Below are 19,462 nucleotides of genomic sequence, written 5' to 3' on the forward strand. Positions count from 1 at the left end.
CAACTGACTTAAACAGAGAGAGATCCCCACAGGCAAATATTGGATGGAGGTCAGAGACTCTTATGGGAGAGTTGTGGAAAGGATTGAAAACCCTGAAGGGGATAGGAACCCCACAGGAAGACCAACAGAGTCAACTAAGAGACCCACGGGGGTTCTCAGAGACTGTCACCAACCAGAAAGCATACACAGGCTGGTCTGAGGTCCCTGACACATAGGAAGCAGACATGCAGCTCAGCCTCTGTGAGGGTCCTCCAACAACTGGAGCAGAAGCTATCCCTAAACCTGTAGTCTGACTTGGTGTCCCATCCCCAACGGGGCTGCATAGTCTGGCCTCAGTGGGGGAGGATGCCCCTAATCCTGCAGAGACGTGACGGGTGGGGAGATATCAAGGGGGGACCCATGCTCTTGGAGAAGGAGATGGGGATGGGGAGGGACTCTGTGAGGAGGGGACAAGGATGGGCAGCATTTGGGAAAATAAACAAAAAACCAAAAAAGGCCAGGCCCTAAAGGCTTGCTAAAGAGCAGAGGTCCAACTCTGTCCAGTCCCTCAGCCCAAGACCCAGTTCACCTGTTTCTGTGTTGTTCTGGTTTTTCATGAACCCAGGGCTTGGTGACCAGTTCAAACAATGTGGCCTATGGAAGACGGGTTATACAAGCCTAGGGACATTTCTGCTCTGTTGGCTATCCACAACCTGATGTAGGTGACAGAACCAAAGCACTGGGTCTACCCTTGTTTGATCTTGACTGCTGCGGGCCTCTCAGAAACGCGTTTCTTCTACTGAAAAACGAGGCTCTCAAACGAACATTCCTACAATCAGCAGGCATATTAAAGAGTTGTATCTAACCTGAAGGCCGGACAGTAGGCAAATGTCTGCCTTAACCTCCAGGAAGGATAAGAACTGCTCACTGCTGCCCCAGGAGGCCACCTGCTGAAACAGCAGCTAGCATATTCCCCTGGGGCACAGGGGCTGCCTTCTCTTGAAGTCAAAGCCCCTTCCTCTCTGAACCTCCTGTTCACTGGGAAATAGAACAGGATAGAGCAGGGCAGCTCCTGACTGTAAATAAAGAACAGTGGTCATTGCTGTTTATAGGGGTTTATGCTTTTTTTTTTTATTATTAACTTGAGTATTTCTTATATACATTTCGAGTGTTATTCCCTTTCCCGGTTTCCGGGCAAACATCCCCCTCTCCCCTCCCCTTCCTTATGGGTGTCTCCCTCCCCACCCTCCCCCCATTGCCGCCCTCCCCCCAACAGTCTAGTTCACTGGGGGTTCAGTCTTAGCAGGACCCAGGGCTTCCCCTTACACTGGTGCTCTTACTAGGATATTCATTGCTACCTATGAGGTCAGAGTCCAGGGTCAGTCCATGTATAGTCTTTGGGTAGTGGCTTAGTCCCTGGAAGCTCTGGTTCCTTGGCATTGTTGTACATATGGGGTCTTGAGCCCCTTCAAGCTCTTCGAGTTCTTTCTCTGATTCCTTCAACGGGGGTCCCGTTCTCAGTTCAGTGGTTTGCTGCTGGCATTCGCCTCTGTATTTGCTGTATTCTGGCTGTGTCTCTCAGGAGCGATCTACATCCGGCTCCTGTCGGTCTGCACTTCTTTGCTTCATCCATCTTGTCTATATGGGTGGCTGTATATGTATGGGCCACATGTGGGGCAGGCTCTGAATGGGTGTTCCTTCAGTCTCTGTTTTAATCTTTGCCTCTCTATTCCCTGCCAAGGGTATTCTTGTTCCCCTTTTAAAGAAGGAGTGAAGCATTCACAGTTTGATCATCCGTCTTGAGTTTCATTTGTTCTAGGCATCTAGAGTAATTCAAGCATTTGGGCACTTATCAATGAGTGCATACCATGTATGTCTTTCTGTGATTGGGTTAGCTCACTCAGGATGATATTTTCCAGTTCCAACCATTTGCCTACGAATTTCATAAAGTCATTGTTTTTGATAGCTGAGTAATATTCCATTGTGTAGATGTACCACATTTTCTGTATCCATTTCTCTGTTGAAGGGCATCTGGGTTCTTTCCAGCTTCTGGCTATCATAAATAAGGCTGCGATGAACACAGTGGAGCACGTGTCTTTTTTATATGTTGGGGCATCTTTTGGGTATATGCCCAAGAGAGGTATAGCTGGATCCTCAGGCAGTTCAATGTCCAATTTTCTGAGGAACCTCCAGACTGATTTCCAGAATGGTTGTACCAGTCTGCAACCCCACCAACAATGGAGGAGTGTTCCTCTTTCTCCGCATCCTCGCCAGCATTTGCTGTCACCTGAGTTTTTGATCTTAGCCATTCTCACTGGTGTGAGGTGAAATCTCAGGGTTGTTTTGATTTGCATTTCCCTTATGACTAAAGATGTTGAACATTTCTTTAGGTGTTTCTCAGCCATTCGGCATTCCTCAGCTGTGAATTGTTTGTTTAGCTCTGAACCCCATTTTTTAATAGGGTTATTTGTCTCCCTGCAGTCTAACTTCTTGAGTTCTTTGTACATTTTGGATATAAGGCCTCTATCTGTTGTAGGATTGGTAAAGATCTTTTCCCAATCTGTTGGTTGCCGTTTTGTCCTAACCACAGTGTCCTTTGCCTTACAGAAGCTTTGCAGTTTTATGAGATCCCATTTGTCGGGGTTTATGCTTCTGCATTGCACACTGTGAAGAGCTGTGCACAGGAGCCATAGTGTTCCGAGGCAGGGTCAGGGCTCTGAAATTCACAGTGGGATGAGCTTGGCAGACATGAGATGGAAATCGTTCGTGAGACCCAGAGTCCTGCTGCTTCTGTCCCGGATATCCTGAGGAGACAACGCACTAACTTTGTTCAGAGGCCACAATCTATTTGACAGAAGAATTATCAGGTTTTTATTTGTGTGTGTGTGTGTGTGTGTGTGTGTGTGTGTGTGTGTGTGCGCGCGCGCGTGTGTGTTGCTCATGTGTGAATGAAGGCACACATATGATAGTGTACATGTTGAGGTCAAGGATAACTATCAGGAGTTGTTCCCTCCTCTACTTTGCCTGGGACTCTGGAGAACAAACATGGATCCTTATGCCTGTGGAGCAAGTGTCTCTTTGGGTGACACATCTTGCCGACCTACATTTTACCTACAAGATGGAGTCTCCATCAGCGTATTGCTTTAGCTCCTGGTTGATGGCAGTAAACGACCTCTATACTCACTTAGGAGTTGGGTCTCCATACACCCTTCTCTCGTCACTGAAATGTTTTCAGTTACTTTATCTGGTAAAGTTCACCAGGGAATGAATCTAGTATTAAGAACATGGAATCATTTGAAGATCTGGGTCCAGCAATACCCCATGCTAAATGGAGTCTCTGTGTTTTCACCTCAGGTTATAATTTCCCACAGGTTCTGTGGTTTATTCTGAAACCAGGGGACCTGGATTCCTCCCTTCAGACCACAGCCATCCTGGCTTGTGATCCCACATAGCATCTACGTCCAATCCAATGGCAGCATGTGGCTCACAAGGACACAGTATAATCATGGCCAGTGTTAAGGTAGGACAGATGTGAATCATTCACCCAGCCATGCTGACTCCATAAAGAGGAAACCTGACCCTCCACAACACAGTGGCCATGAAACCATGTTCCCTCTCTTTTTATTTTTAGTGTAGTTGGAATTTTCTATTCTGAGAAATAATAGCCTTGGGGAAGCATTAAACAAAATCATCTAGAAAGCTGGTTTAAAATACAGATGCTTGAGTCAGTAACATGTGGAGGGATGTCATTATTGCCTCCTCCCAGTATCTTCACTGAGGCTGTCTCTGCACACGTAGGTGGCTACAGCTCTTGGATACAGGTCAGATGCATAGTAAGGGTGATCTGAGAGACGTGAGAGTCACAATTCTATTGTACTTATTAGACAACCAGAAAGCTGTTGGCTTTTCTATGAGTTCTCAAAAGATGACTGGGCTAGCCTAGGCAAATTCCACAAGCTATCCCAACAGAACATTCTTCCATTGATTCATTCTGGATCTTCTTTCCAGAAAATACTGAACTGACCCCTTGTTGGCAGCCTCAGGTTTGACAACATAGGACCTTGGTCTTGGCAAGAAGACCATCACTGTCACTCAAGCATCCTGGGTGACCTTTGGGTTGGAATATCTTGGCTAACCTTAGGTATTTTCTTTGGAGTCTCTTTATACATTCCGGAAATGGGGCTTGTTTCTCATCTTGGGACCACGATATAAGGCCACGGTCACCCCAGAATCCCAGGAGATCGTCCAGAGAAACAAGGCTTTCCTGTCCTTCCTTCTCCAAACCAGTGAGTAATGGCTCCACTAACGTGAGTTCCCATCTGCGAGTCTTCAGGAGGCTTTGGGGAAGAAGCAGAGGCAAGGCTCTGTTGTGTTAGGAAAGTTTTGACCCTAACAAATGTGAAGACATAGAAGATACTGAGTCAGACTAATGACAACCTCCACTCATGTGGGTTCTCTTGACCTTTCAGACTTTATTAATCGATGGCTTGTCTTAGTGTGTAGAGAAAGGCTTCCTACTGGAGTCTAGGCTCAATCATGACAGAAGACATAGTTATTTCCCTAAGGACTGTGCTGCCCTAGCTTGGTGGAGACAGACAGTGGGGAACCTAGAACTGGTCTCTAGGGACGGGTCTGAAGCTGACTTTATAGAAGGTGTGAAGCTTCATTGATACATAACTAAACAGAATTATAACTTAGGAAACTCAACAGGAGAAGTGAGGAATATGTTGCATGTGTATATGTATATATTGTTACATTAGGTTATAGATACACACACATTTGAATCTCATTTGCAGATGACAGAAAATAGGGTATTTTTCCCTCACTGAATTGCTAAGCACAAAGACTTCCAGTTCCATCCATATCATGGAATCATTTTTCATTGTGGTTGAATAAAATTCCATTGTGGATTTGGCCTTACTTTATCCACTCCCGAGGATGGGCATCTCCACTCCCTCTACCTCTTAGCCATTGTGAGGAGAAGCATGTCTTGTTGGAAGGTAAGCCTGAGAGTGGCAGGTATTAACTATGTGATTTTGTTTCTTCTTCCTACTATGACTCTTCATTTGTCAGAACCAAAGATGTTCCAACTTGGGAGCCTTGTGGTCTTGTGTGGCCTGCTTATTGGGACCTCAGAATCACTTCTTGGTGACGTTGCCAATGCTGTGAATAATTTGGACATTCTTAATTCTCCCTCTGAAGGTGAGTTAATATTGGTCCCTTCAGCTAGCTGGTCCCAGGAGAAATAAACACCATACCTGCAATTGCAGAGGCTTCTGGGAGGGGCGGTGTTGTCTTTTATGAATGGCTCATGGAGAACTGTGCTGCTATTCAGTTCCTGCTTTGCTCTTTTCGGTTAAGAAATAAGCAGTGTTAGGACGTTGCTTTAATAGAGACTTGCCAATATTTATATTGGCCCAGATACATTCCTAAAAGTGAGATTTCAAAAATTTAAGAGGCTTGCATTTTAAATTATGGTAGCTGTTGATAAGGATTCCCCTATCCCAGTGTATGGACTTGGCTGTGTAGACACATTTCCTAACCTTAGGAGGCCGAGCTTCCTCATGTATACAAAGGAGATTCTGGCGATCTCACCCTGACTGAGTTGTTGCAGGTACTGAGGGACAAGGCACAGGGAAACTGAATTCTCTGAAACCAGGAGGGTGGAGGCAAATTCCCTAGTGGCGCAGGGCACTGACTGAGACTGTTTTTTACAGCTGTCGCTCAGAATCTGAATCTGGATGTGGGGTCACTTCAGCAAGCCACAACTTGGCCATCAGCCAAGGACAGCATTCTTGAAACATTGAACAAAGTGGAGCTTGGCAATTCAAATGGCTTTACACCTTTGAATGGTTTATTGTGAGTTGGTGTTCTTTGCTTCTAGAAAAGGGACTATTTGACTACTCAGTGTCAACAACAGATGGATTAGCCTCTTATTCCCCCACAGAGCTGCGGAGTTCTGAGGCAAGGCTCATTAGAGCTTGAGTAAGTCTGAGACAGGGCCACAGGGCCAGTGTGGACAGCTCACACAGCTGGGCTCCCACAATTAGTGATTTCATGTTCAAGTTGAACATTCCATTTCTCCTCATCTCTACCTGTATCTTCGTACCTAAGGGCTCCCGAAATATAGTAAAATCTAAGTTTCTTCAAGGGACAGAAAGCTGGACTCCATAGCCTCCAGTCCCAAGCACTGGCTTCCCCCAGTTCTGAGTCACATAGTCCTGGATTCAGGTTCAATCTCTGCTGCCTATTGTTCCCTCCCTGAATCCACTGTGCCTGAAAATGTGGAGGCTCACTCTTCTGCATAGGTTTTGTGGGGGCTGGGGGAAGAAGTGAAAATGCTACAAGAGGCATGTGTGTGATTTTGGCAGGTTGCGAGTCAATAAATTTAGAGTCCTGGATCTTCAAGCTGGGCTGTCTTCCAATGGCAAGGACATCGACCTGAAACTGCCCCTGGTTTTTGAAATTTCTTTTTCTCTGTGAGTATATGGCAATTGGAAATTGAGGATGCAGGGCAATATAGCCAATTCCCAGCTACTATGGTGACTTCTGGCTCTAGTTTATTAACCTAAAAAAGAGGGGGCCCTCTGAGGCCTAAAATTCCAATATTTAAAATATTCTAATGAAGATTGGCCATGTTAATTCTCTTTTGAAAGAATGTTCTACGTAGTCTAGCTTTATGCATGTTACATGTGTGCACTCATGTGTATACGGCTTCATATATGTAGTCTCATGTCTTTGAGTTCAGAAATCAGCATCAGCAACCTGTGGTGGTGTGCCACATTCATTTTTGAGATAAGACCTCTCACAGAACCTGAAAATCATTGATTTGGGCTTGACTTTTTGGATAAGTAAAATAGAATTTTTAAGTATATAAAATTTTAAATGAGAAACCTAGAAAAATGTCCAAGAATTCATGTAAAAGTTTTTCTAGAGATTAGGGGTATCCTTCAGAGAGAACACTTGTCAATTATATGTGTGACCTTGGTCTTACATAGTCACTATTAGGGGTCCAGGGATGTTTGTATTTGATGCACTTAAGAAGGTATGAGCTATGAGATCATGGGGGTAGTCGCTTAACCTCGATATGACCAGGATCTCTCATATGTCTCATATGATTCTCTCCTAGTACTGTTATCATGACTAAATGGATTAAACCAGGTACAATACTTCAAGTGAATGCCCACATGTAGTTTATATTATGATATAATTATGTTACCATGTTAGCAAGTATTTTAAGTATTAGTCTCATGCCAAGCAAAATTCCTGCATATACTAAAGATGCATAACTCAAGGAAGTCTAATCTAAATGTATAAAGGTTGTAGAGAATATGTAACATGCTAACATTACTTTTACAATGTTGACATAGAACACTTCACCCATTTATGACATTGCACCCATAGACACCCTGGATTATGTTCGCAGAGACAGGTGAAATGTGGGGCAACCTGCAAAGACTTCTAGGCCTGTGTCCAGTGTTACTCTTGTTTTCTACAGGCCTGTCATTGGCCCTACGCTCGACGTTGCTGTTTCCTTGGACCTCCTAAACTCAGTCAGTGTTCAAACCAATGCCCAGACTGGCCTCCCTGGGGTGACCCTAGGAAAATGCTCCGGTAATACAGACAAAATCTCCATTTCCTTGTTGGGCAGGTAAGGTTCATTTATGACAGCAGAGCTGGGCTCCCAGGGAGGCTATAGGACCCCTGAATTCAGTCCCAATCTTACACCCGGGAAGCAGTACTGTGGAAAACACAATCAGACTAGCCTCAAGAATCAACTGTGTCAACATTTTAATTCTGTTATTCTGCAGATTTATTTTTTGAGGCCTCAATTTCCCCACCTGTGCATTGTACAGTAGAGATCCTTACTCTCCTGGGATAGATGTGTGAGAAAACATCCATGTTTAGTGGAGAGCCTATAACATCTTAAGGGCTCAAGAACCATAATCCATGGGTCTCTATGGATGGTTCCTCTCCATTGCTGAGACAGAAGGATGGACCTCTCTAGCCACAATCAAGTATTTAGGTGTGGTGTGTTTCAGCTGGGTCAATGTGCCTCATGTCTCTGAAGATACTGACATTACATCCACTGGAGGTGGGACACAGTTGGAAAATTAAATGCTAGCATGGGCTCTGATTGTCCTGAAGTAATTTTTACCCTCTGAAAAATTTCTACAGTGAGATCTTGACATCCTATCCCTGTCTTTTTCCATCATGGATCCTGACTGATCCTCAAAATCTGCATCTTTATTTGTGTGCTTAATAAAGCAGTTTTGGCTCAGGCAGTGGTGGGAAGAGGTGATACCACTCAGTGTCTGGGAGAGAAAACGTGTTCTGCAAGTCAAAGGATCGGGTTGGGATCCTTGATCAGAAATAGTGTATGGCCTTCATTTCCAGCCTTGATAGCCATGTCCCAAGACCACCCATCCTACTCCACCAAAGATACGATCTCAAATCAATGACAGGATCTCAGTTTGCCCAGGAGTCCTGGGAATCTCATTCTGTTCCACTGGTTCTGAATGTACATGGTAAAGAAGGCTCTCATAATGTGCCTTTCTCTAGACCCATTGGCTTTTGTTTTGTGCTCCATACACAGTTTTTCTTACTGCAGTACCTTCGCATGGATGTTCTGTTTATGGAAACTATGTTGCTCCCTAGTCCAACTCTTTTCATTGTTTCATCTTTCAGGGTCTTTGCTGGATTACTTCTCTTTTTTTCTTGTAAGAATATACCCTTAACCTTCAAGTACTAATCTTTGGTTTCTTTTGTGTATACATATATTTTGAGACACTGTCTCATCATATACCTCTGCCTAGCTTCAATCTCAGAGATCACCTGCTTCTGTCTCCCGAAGGCTGGGTTCAAAATTGGGTGATACTATACAAGATATCCCTGGATATTTAATAGGATCTTTCCTTACTTATTTTGGGTGGGTGAAGTGTGCTTGTATGTGGGCACACACGCACATGTGTCAGTGGCGGCAGCTCACCAAGTAGGTTAAGCTGGTTGACCAGCTAGTCCCAGGAATCTACACATTTGTCTCTCCAGTGCTAGATTACACGTGTTTGCTATCAGCTGGAGTTTCTTTCTTTTTAAAACAATATGGACACTAGAAAGGGAACGCAGGTGCTTATGCTTGCAAGGTGAATATTTTGTGGACTGAGTTATCTACTTGGCCCACTTCACCCATTCTTATCACAAAAAAAATTTGCTCTGTGCCAGGCAGACATTGTTCTAAGCTCTGGAGAACCATTTGGTGAAAACATAGGCTCTCTGTTTCCTGGGATATATCATGAGGAAAAGTCAGGCAGAAAAGTATTTGGTCTATTAATGCATTCAAGAACAATAAAGAGCCCTATACAGACCATCATACTTGGCAGGGCATAAGGAAAGACACCTCTCTCCGCAGTGTACACTCAGCATGGGCTGACCCAGGAGATCACATCTGGAGGAGAGTTGAAGGTGGGAGGAGGCAATCACAGTGAGACCTGTTTATGAAGGAGGTTAAAAGCTGCCCAGTGCCTCAAGGCTCAATGTGGTGCTCTGTAAATAAGATTCTGAGTGATTAATGTCATGTCAGGGCTTTGATGAGCACCCAGGCACCGAGGAAGCAGCTACTTAGGCACGAGATGCTCAGAAGCCCAGGGACGGTCCTTCCTGACAAACTGAAGTGAGACCAAAGAGCAGGGTTGTGGGCCACCTGACCTCCAGAGGACTTTCTCCTCTATATTGAAATCTCGGCTAAGCTTTTTAAGTCCTTTCTTTTCTAGACGACTTCCCTTCGTCAACCGTATTCTGGATGGTGTATCTGGCCTCCTCACAGGTGCAGTGTCAATCCTGCTGCAAAACATCGTAAGTCCCCAGCTCTTAGCACCTAGAACCAGGCCTGGTATGGGAAGGAGAAGTATCTATGGGTGTGGCTGGGTTTTCTGGACACTTTTTTTCTGGGATGAGCAGACTTCTCTTTGAGATGTCTGCTGCCCCCTCCTCCTCCTCAGTAGCTGGGCTGCAGAGGCAGAAACCACAGGTCCTGCCTTGAGCTGTTTACAGTGTCTCTGCAGAACAGCTACCTGTAAGCTAAGGTTTTCTTGCAACCAACACACCCTTATTTAGACATCCATATTCAGGCCTCTCCAGAGGCTTCAGCCTTCTGAGGACTTTAAACTTCCAGGGTTCAAGAGTTCAAGGTTGTTAGGAGTCTGGGGTGTTAGGGTTCTGGATCCCAGATAGGCAGATGCTGGACTCCTGACATCCTGGGATGATGGGTTGTTAGTAACCTGGGACAGTTCTGATTCAGATTGCTGCCATTCCATGGTTCGGGATTGCAAAGTTAACTGTCCTTGGATCCTGGAAATGAGTCCCTCTGCTTGGGGTAGGTGGGCAGCATGTTCCCAGCAAAGTCTCGTCTGTTTTCTTTTCTCTTCCTCTTTTTAATACGCTTACCTTCTTTTTGTCTCTCAGCTATGCCCAGTGCTCCAGTACCTCCTCAGCACAATGAGTGGAAGTGCTATTCAGGGTCTCCTCTGTAAGTCACAGCCTGGGGATGGAGTGCTTTCTATGGGCCAATGCAGGAGTTGTAGGAGTACCCCATCCAGGGATACAGAGTCTTTGTTTCCTGACTAAGGCAGGCCATTGGCTCCTCCTCTTCTCACTGGGAACTTCATTTGAGCCTATCTTCTCATGCTTGACAGAGTTTCTGGGACAACAGGAATCAGGCACCAATGATGTCAGGTCCTGGAGGTGGTCCCTCTATGGATGTCTCTTTACACAGTCTTTCTGTGTCTCCCATTACCTTATTGGGTCCTCACAAGAGTTTGTCCAGTGGGGCACAAATGAATAGTGATATACTTGATTGAGGTCACACAGGTGACAGAGTGATGAGCTGGAGGGAGGAAACAAGTTCGGTGGGCTTCTGTTCAATTTGCCATGACAAGGACTGAGGCTAATCTTGACTTGTTTCCTTCAGCTAATGTACTAACAGGACAGCTAGCAGTCCCTCTCTGAAGAGGAAGAACAGAAGGAGGAAGCCATGACAACCCCTGCTGGTATGGGCAGTGTCTTCATTATTTTTCTATTGTCATTAGAAAACAACATGACCGGGGTTGGGGGTTTAGTTCAGTGGTATAACGCTTGCCTAGCAAGCACAAGGCCCTGGGTTCGGTCCCCAGCTCCGGGAAAAAAAAACTTAAAAAAAAAAAAAAAGAAAACAACATGACCAAGGGAAAGTGTAAAAGCATTGAAGACACAATTCCAGAGGGTTAAGGCCCAAGACTATCATGGTGAGAATCATGGGATCAGGCAGGCATGGTGCTGGAGTAGTAGCTGAGACTTAAGTACTGAGACAATCACCAGGCAGAGTGAGCTGACTAGCAATGGCATTGCCTTTTGTAATCTTAGAGCTCACCCCTAGTGACACCTCCTCCAATAAGTCAATGCCTCCCAATCCTTCCCAAGTAGCTTTTGTAACAGTTATTATAAAATATAACTCAATTATATGAGCCTATGGGGGTGGTTATCATCAATCACATGTAGGCTCTGTGCTCTGTGCACAGCAGCCTGTCAGGAGGGCAGGGTAAGCCTAATTTTATTTCTGTCACAAGACTAAAGAAATTGAGGCCTGATCGAATCCAGGCTGAACTCTGAGTTTGAGTACACCCTGAATGCTGAGCCAGCAACATGAACCCAGAATGAGCCAGGATCTGTGTTACTAAATGAAATTATTGGGAGTTTTTTTTGACTGAGATCTAACTTTGTGCATACGCCACTGACCATGGGTTGAATCCTCACCCTAGCTTGGACATGGCCTTCCACGTAATCTTTTCCCATGTGTCTTTGTTCCAGAAGAAGGGATGGGAAGTGGACAGGACAAGGGGCAAGAACAGGACTGCAAATCTGCATCTCCCGTCTAGATGCCCCAAGTCATGCTGGGCACAGTAGGACTGGGTGGACACAGAGAGGATCTAATTAATGCCCAGTAAAGACTACTCTCTCTGCTGCTGCGACAGCCAGTGTTCTGATGTTTTCTCTGTTTTCATTGAAGGTTAGTCTCCACTGGCTTTATTTTACTTCCGGTGGCATTTCTTTCTGGGAAGTTCTACTATCATCCACACAAAGTCTACCTGATACCAACGGAAGGACTTTCCCAGATTCCCTTCTTTCCTGAGTAGTCTCCACACCTGTCACCACCATCATTAAAATCCTAACTGCACCCTGGCGTGTGGCTTGCCTCAGTCCTTTGCAATAGTTGTGGGTAGGGTGTGGTGTGTGTGTCTCGGGAGATTTCAAATGAGTGGCTGAAGCCATAGCTGGAAGGAACTTAGGGGATACCTCACAGCTAAGAAAGAAATGTACAGAGTTGCAGAAACAGTGAGAGAGAGTGGGCACACAGCTACTGTGTGAATGTGGTAGGACATGATCCAGTCAGCCATACATGCACAAGTGTATATTGGTGCCATCCTGACCAATGAGACCTAGGAAAATAGACATGGTTAGGTCGCTGTGGTCTTTCTTGCCTGCCTTCTCTTTGCCCTTCCATTGCCGCTTAGTTTCTGGATATCAACTCTAGATTAGTTTCCTTGCAGACATCAGTGATCCTGGTGATACCCAGTGGTTCCCGAATTCATCCTTGTCGTAGAGGCTGCAACTAAAGAGGTCTTCTCAATACTTCACCACATCCTAATGCCAGAAGTGGACACTTAGGCTCACAGAGTTAAAGGGATTCATCCAAGTCATATAGTGAGCAAGAAGCAGAACCGGGGCTACATCGACCCCCATCTAACATTTGTGTAATTGCGGTTTATGCCATTAACAATGTTATCCCTTCAGCACCACGAGACTCCCAGCATGAGCTCATTCTTAGGCACCAGCCAAAATTAAGGGCTCTGATACTCTGCACTGAGTAATAAACATAGGGTCTGTATGTTTTCTAAATATATGATGGCTTCACTTTCGATATAGGCTGTGAAGGATGTGAAGACATTTTTTGGGACAGAGTTGGAAGACAATTCACTTCTCCCAGGAAGCCCTTTTATGGAGAAGCTTACAACTCAGGGACAGTAAATGTTGGACCAGTCCTTGGTGTCCTGGAAGGGTTTTATGGTTTGAATCTGCAATGCCTTCCATGGGCTCAAAGGTTTGAACATGGAGCCACCTCCTGGTAACACTATATTGGAGGCTTTTGAGACTCGATGCTTTTTGGGTCCCAATTTTTGCTACGTCATCTGTCAAGATATGACCCAGGCATGCTACAAGCTACCAAAGATGAGGAATCTCCACCTTTCATGTTCTCCCCATCACGACAGACTCATAATCCTGAAAATGGAACCTAAGCAAACTTTTCCTGCATTAAGTATTTTTTTTTTCTGTTAAGAGTTTGGTCACAGGACCAAGAAAACACTTAATACGGATAATTAGTACCAGAGCCGAGGTTCATTGCTCTAGCAAATTTGACCATGTCTTTAGGGCTTTGGAAGAGATTTATAAGAGATGTGTAGAAGAGTCTGAAGCTGTGGGCTGGAGAAGTGTCGCAGATTTTTAAGAATAGTTTAATAAACCATGCTCATGGGAATTGTGAAACTTCAAATGTTCACGCAAAGGCAGACAGGAAAAGCTGAGCATGTGGAGTTTTAGAGGACATAAGAAGGAACCTATGGAGAAATGAGCTAGAAGTCATTCAGCGACTTTAGGGAAAGTGTGTGGCTCTGTTTAGCCCATGCCCCAACAATCTGAATGAGGTCAAATATTAAAATACTGGACTAACTCGATTGTCAGAGAAAATATCAAGACAGAACCCCACTCAGGCTGTGCCATGTTTGTGAGCTGCTCCTTTTAGTCAGCTGCATTGAGAAATTCCACAGCAATTATCAGAGCATGAAGTTACATACAGTTAGGTGAAGTAAGGGGGGTGGGTCCCTATATGGATGGTGTATGAAATCTATGTAGGTGATGGCCAAGTGACACTTGATAATCTAGGATGTTGGCAAAGCCAGCAATGTGGAATGTCTGCCAAGGAGACCTGTAGACACCTGTTTTAGAACTTTACTCATGGTTGTAATAAATAACCTTCCTAAAGAGGTTAGTCTGGATTACAGTTCCAGGGTAAACATTCAGTGACGACAAGGAGAGCATTGTAGGCAGGAGCCGGAGGTCAGCTGGTCACACTGCACCAAGAGTAGATAATCAGAGTGCGAGTAGCAACAGGGTACCTGTAATAAAACATCACTGTCCACTCTCGGTGATCCATTTTCTCCTACAAACCTTATCTTCTAAAGATTCCAGTCTTCAAAACAAGAACCAATAGCCTGGGAATAAAAGTTGAAATAAGTGAGACTTTGTGGGGCATTTCATATCCAAAATACGGCAGCACCTAGGTGGAGCCCTGTGTGAGGTAGGAAGTTAGTGTGGCCGTTGTGTCAGGGATGCTCAGGCTAATAAGGGCTCCTCTATCTGAAGGACTCTATGAAGACTCAACAAGCATTTGTGAAAATTCCCTGTAAATGAAAGCTCCCAATTTATCATTTTATCCTTCTTCATTAGGCTTTCCCTTCTTCCATCTTTACAACCCTTAATCCACACTAATCCCTTCCTGTCCCCCAACACTATGAAGGAGAAAAGGAAGGTTAGAGGTAAAGGGGGTACAGATCTCTTTAGATTACTTCCTGCTGATTAGGGGTGTTGAGTTCCTAGGGACGAGTCCAATCGTCATTGTCAGGATATCTCCAACCTTCAGCCATCAGTCCAGCAAACCAGGAAGAGCAAAAGCAGCCAACACAGCAGCAATAACCAGCAGCACTGGGTCAGTATCAGGGGGAGCAGCCACTAATGGTCTTCTCAGGGCCTTGGCATTTATACCCTCTCAAGAATTGCCATAATTTTACACGTAAATTATCTTCAGATGGCAAAAAATCACACCCCACCTAGAGCACAAGATGAATCTCTGTTAGTCGCTATGGACAATCTGAAACAGTCCCATATCCCACACCTGGGATTAAAACAAAACCATATTTACATAACATAACTGAGTTTTTACAGAAGTTAAAATTCTAACCACAGACAGGTGGGCGACAGAGACAAGGAAAGGTCATGGGAATGTCCAGCATCATATAGCAAGGGACAAGATCTGTGTGACAGAAGGCCCCATGGTCACAGGCCAGATAACTGTGGCTAAGCTCTCCTCATCCTCCACAGTACAGGGAGAAGTTTCCCTGCCAAGCTCTTAGGACCCCTTTGAATTCTTTGCCTCGGTGGGTCCTCAGCCCTTTCTGAAGCTCTCCTCACTTCAATTGGTAGAGATTTGCTGGATGTCCCAGTGATTCTTCGTTTGCCACTCAGACTTGTGGCTTAGAACCTTATGGGAATAAAATTACAGCATAGAACAAACTAACTTGTCTCATGTCTTTCCCTCATTCATTCATTCATTCATTCATTCATTCATCCATTCATTTTACATCTCTAGTCACTGAGCCCATTCCTGGTCTTTCCTCAAAGAATCCTCCCTCCCCTTCTCTTTGGAGGGGATAGGGACCCTCTGGGTATCCTCTTCCCCCTGGCACATCAGGTTTCTGTAGGGTTAGGGGCATCCTAATCCACTGAGGCTAGATGGGGAACAGATTCTGCAAAGAGGCCACAGCTTTAAGGACAATCTGCATCCTAGTTGTTGGAGGACGCACACAAACACTGACCTGAATACCTTTTACATATGTGCTAAGGGCCTTAGTCCAGCCCATGTATGCTCTTTTGTTGGTGTCTCAGTATCTGAGGTGCAGCAAGGGTTCAGGTGAGTTGACTCTCTTGTTCTCCCTGAGGGGTTCCTATGTTTATCAGGGCCTTCAAACCTTACCCGAATTCTTCTGTAAGATTCCCTGAGCTCTCTCCAATGCTAGTGTGTGGGTATTGGCATCTGTTTCAGTCAGTTGCTAGGCAGAGCCTTTCAGAGAACAGTTATACTAGGTTTCTGTCTACAAGTGTAACAGTAGTTACACTTATAGTGTAACTACTATAGAATAGTGTCAAGGATATAAAGGTAGACCTATCAGAATTACATCTGCCTTTTCAACCGAGACTCTAAAAGCAAGAAAGGCCTGAACAGATGTCTTGCAGACTGTAAGAGACTACAGATGTCAGCCCAGACTACTATACCCAGCAAAACTTTCAATCACTATAGATGAGGAAACAATGATATTGCATGACAAACTAAATTTAAACATTATCTTTCTACTAATCCAGTCATACAGAGAATGCTAAAAAGAAAACTCCAACACAAGGAGGATAACTACATCCAAGAAAACATGAAATCAACCATCGTACAGCAAAACTAAAAGAAAAAAGATGATATACACAGTATCATTACCAGCATCAAAGTAACAGGGACTAATAATCATTGCTTATTAATATCTCTCAACATCTATGACACAGGCTAACACAGTCGATGCTTAAATAGGTCCAACCATTTTGCTATATAGAAGAAATACACCTCAACAACAAAAATAGACACTACCTCAGAGTAAAGGGATGGAAAATATTTTTTTCTTTTTTCTTTTTTTTTTTAAGCAAGCGGACTCAAGAAACATGCTGGACTAGTCATTCTACTATCTAATAAAACAGACATTCAAGCAAAAGTCATTAAAAGACATGGGGAAGGATACTTCATTCTCATCAAAGGAAAAATCCACCAAGATGACATCTTAATTCCAAACATCCATGCTCCAAATGCAAGGGCACCCACATTTGTATAAGAAACATTAGTAAAGCTCAAATAATACATCAAACCCCCATGCATTAATAGTGAGGACTTCAACACATCCTTCTCACCAATGGACAGGTCTTCAAAACAGAAACTAAACAGAGAAACAATGAAACTGACAGATGTTATGAACCAAATGGATCTAACATATCTTTAGAACCTTTCACCTCCCAAATTAAAAAAAATGTACCTTCTTCTCAGCACCTCACAGAACTTTCTCCAAAAATGATCATGTAATTGGGTTCAAAACAAGCCTCAAATTATACAAAATGATCAAAAAACCCCTTGCATCCTACCAGATTACCATGGATTAAGGCTGGACTTCAACAACAATGGAAAGAACAGAAAGTCCACATTCTCGTGGAAACTGAATAACTTTCTATTCAATAATAACTTGGTCAGGGAAGAAATAAAGAATGAAACAAAATATTTTTCTAGAATTTAATGAAATTTAAGGTACAACCTACCCAAACCTATTGGAAACAGTGAAAGCAGTGCTACAATGAAAGTTCATAGCAGAACAAGCCTTCATGAAGAAGTTGGAGTGGTCTGTCTCCTTTCTTAACCAAGAGAAAGAAGGAGAGGAGCACAGTACCTGAGAGTTATTGTCTGGGTCAGCTTAAAGCTCCTTCAGACTCTACAGATTTTGATGCAGGAAGCTAATCTGGATGGCTTTACATAAACACTATCCCAGGCTATCACAGTTGTGGAGTAAGATAATGAGAGGAGAAAAGCCCAGGCAGCGACTTTTCTTCTCTACTGGGCCATCATTTTAGAGAAGTGGCTGGACCTACAACAGTAAAGACTACCACTGTGCCATTCAAATGGATCACCTGCTAGGAACTTCTCCATGTAACTTGGAGAAAAGCCATTGCTCCTACCCTGTGGTTGGGATCATCAAGATGGCTGGCGAGATGGCTCAGAGGTTAAGAGCACTGACTGCTCTTCCAGAGGTCCTGAGTTCATATCCCAGCAACCACATGGTGGCTCACAACCACCTGTAGCGGGATCTGATGACTTCTTCTGGTGTGTCTGAGGACAGGTGCAGTGTACTCATATACATAAAATAAATAAATCTTTAAAAAACTCGAATAAAAAATCATCAAGACACGGATGCAAACCTCTCGTGATTCCTCTGTAGCAAACACTAAAAGAACAGAGTTTGGGCATAGAAAATTATTCATTATGGACAGGGGCATAAGGAGCATTGTGTAGCAGTCTCAAAAGACCTCTGAAGTATGCATCGTTACCCCCTATACCCTAAAGATGAAGGTCAGAGGACAGGAAATAATAACTTGATCATGTGTAGAAAGAAGATGGCTGAGTCCAAGACAGCCTACATATTCAGCCAGAGATGCACGCTGTCATCCATGCACTTCCTGGAATGCTGTAAGTCTTCAGATCTCGGTTTGTATTCCACTGTCAAGCATTTGCTTCCTCTTGATTGCTAGAAGTGCAGAAAGAATAAAGAAAACTGTCAGTGAAGTGGTCCCAGACAGCCAGTAGCTAACCAGGACCTCTTGCCTCATGTCTCCAGCTCCACGAATCCTGTTCTCCATTAATCACTGTAGGAAAAAGTTGTTTCAGTCACTCACATTATTCCTCTCCTTCACCAGTATTAGAATCTTGTTTACATGCTAGGCACAATCCTGCAGCAAAGCCGCAGATGGGCCCCTGAACTAAGAGCCTCAAAGCCAAGGAGCAGCACATGTGTCAATGTGGTGACAAACTGGGGCATAAGACCATCTAGAGTGGTGTACTCTGACCTTTGGACTCTCCATGTGCATCAGTCCTCTCTTCACTCATCTGTAACGTTGTGGTTAAGGATCTGCATGATGCCAGCCACTGTGCTGGATCCTAAGGCCACCACAATGAAGATCACAGACAAGGCTCTCTGTGTTCTGGGGTTTTTGTTATATTCTAGCCAAAAAACGATGAATGGAGAAATTCAGAGCCCCTGACATCACGCAGGGTGCTTGGTATTTTAGAAATACAAAGCACGGGGTTATGAAAGCAGGAAGGTGGTAACTGTTAAGTTGACAGAAGACAGAAGGTGGCTGTTGGAGGATGAGAATTTCTAGATGAGCCGTGAAGGACACTACAGAAAGCACTGCTAGGACACAGATACAGTATGGGTATTGGGATAAGTGTGAGGTAGGCATAAGTTAGCTTCCCTTATTTACCAGGGAATGAAGGCAAAGTGTTGGCATATATAGGGGAGGGGGCATCTTTACAAGAGTGATGCTGGGGGAAGTCCTCAGAGAGGAGCTGGGACCACTCATCTCAGGGGCCATATATTCACTAGTGAATAAACAGACGATTCTAAACTCTTCTCAAATGCCACATTTTAAAACCCCTAGAATGACACATCAGGACTTGGGACAAAACTTAGCCTACAATGTGGTAGCCATGAAAGAACGAGGACTAGAGTTTACTCCCCAGACCTCTCATCAGAGAGCCAGACCTGGTGATGCATATTGGTAATCCCAGTTCTGGGGAATGGAGCTGAGAGGATCGCTGGGGCTCACTGGCTGGCCAGCCTTTCCTATTCAGTGAGTCTTGGGCCAAATGAGAGACACTATCTCAAAATTAAGTGTATGGGACCCAAGTACCAACACCCAAGAGTGACCTCCTGTCTCCTGTGCACATTCCTGCCTGCCCACCAACACACACACACAAACTTCCTCTCACACATGCATTCACACATACACACATATCAAGCACCAAGCCTGATGAAGGAGA

At 44.4% G+C, this 19,462-nt stretch overlaps 1 protein-coding gene across 2 annotated transcripts; it reads left to right on the top strand.

The window, feature by feature from the left end:
* Positions 1-4,227: 4,227 nt before the first annotated feature.
* On the top strand, positions 4,228-12,187 carry Bpifa2 (BPI fold containing family A, member 2). Of its 2 annotated transcripts, NM_052808.1 has the most exons (9): positions 4,228-4,265; positions 5,053-5,181; positions 5,697-5,838; positions 6,351-6,458; positions 7,478-7,630; positions 9,750-9,831; positions 10,441-10,504; positions 10,946-11,024; positions 12,020-12,186. In NM_052808.1, the coding sequence occupies exons 2-8, from the start codon at positions 5,061-5,063 to the stop codon at positions 10,981-10,983; spliced, it is 708 nt and encodes a 235-aa protein (NP_434695.1). In that variant the 5' UTR covers positions 4,228-4,265; positions 5,053-5,060; the 3' UTR covers positions 10,984-11,024; positions 12,020-12,186. The 2 variants fall into 2 exon arrangements, with proteins under 2 accessions (NP_434695.1, XP_038961658.1); XM_039105730.2 differs by lacking the exon at positions 4,228-4,265 and having other exon boundaries at positions 4,776-5,181; positions 12,020-12,187.
* The last annotated feature ends 7,275 nt before the right edge of the window (positions 12,188-19,462 follow it).

This window comes from Rattus norvegicus, chromosome 3, assembly GCF_036323735.1.
Source record: "Rattus norvegicus strain BN/NHsdMcwi chromosome 3, GRCr8, whole genome shotgun sequence".
Classification (NCBI taxonomy): domain Eukaryota; kingdom Metazoa; phylum Chordata; class Mammalia; order Rodentia; family Muridae; genus Rattus; species Rattus norvegicus.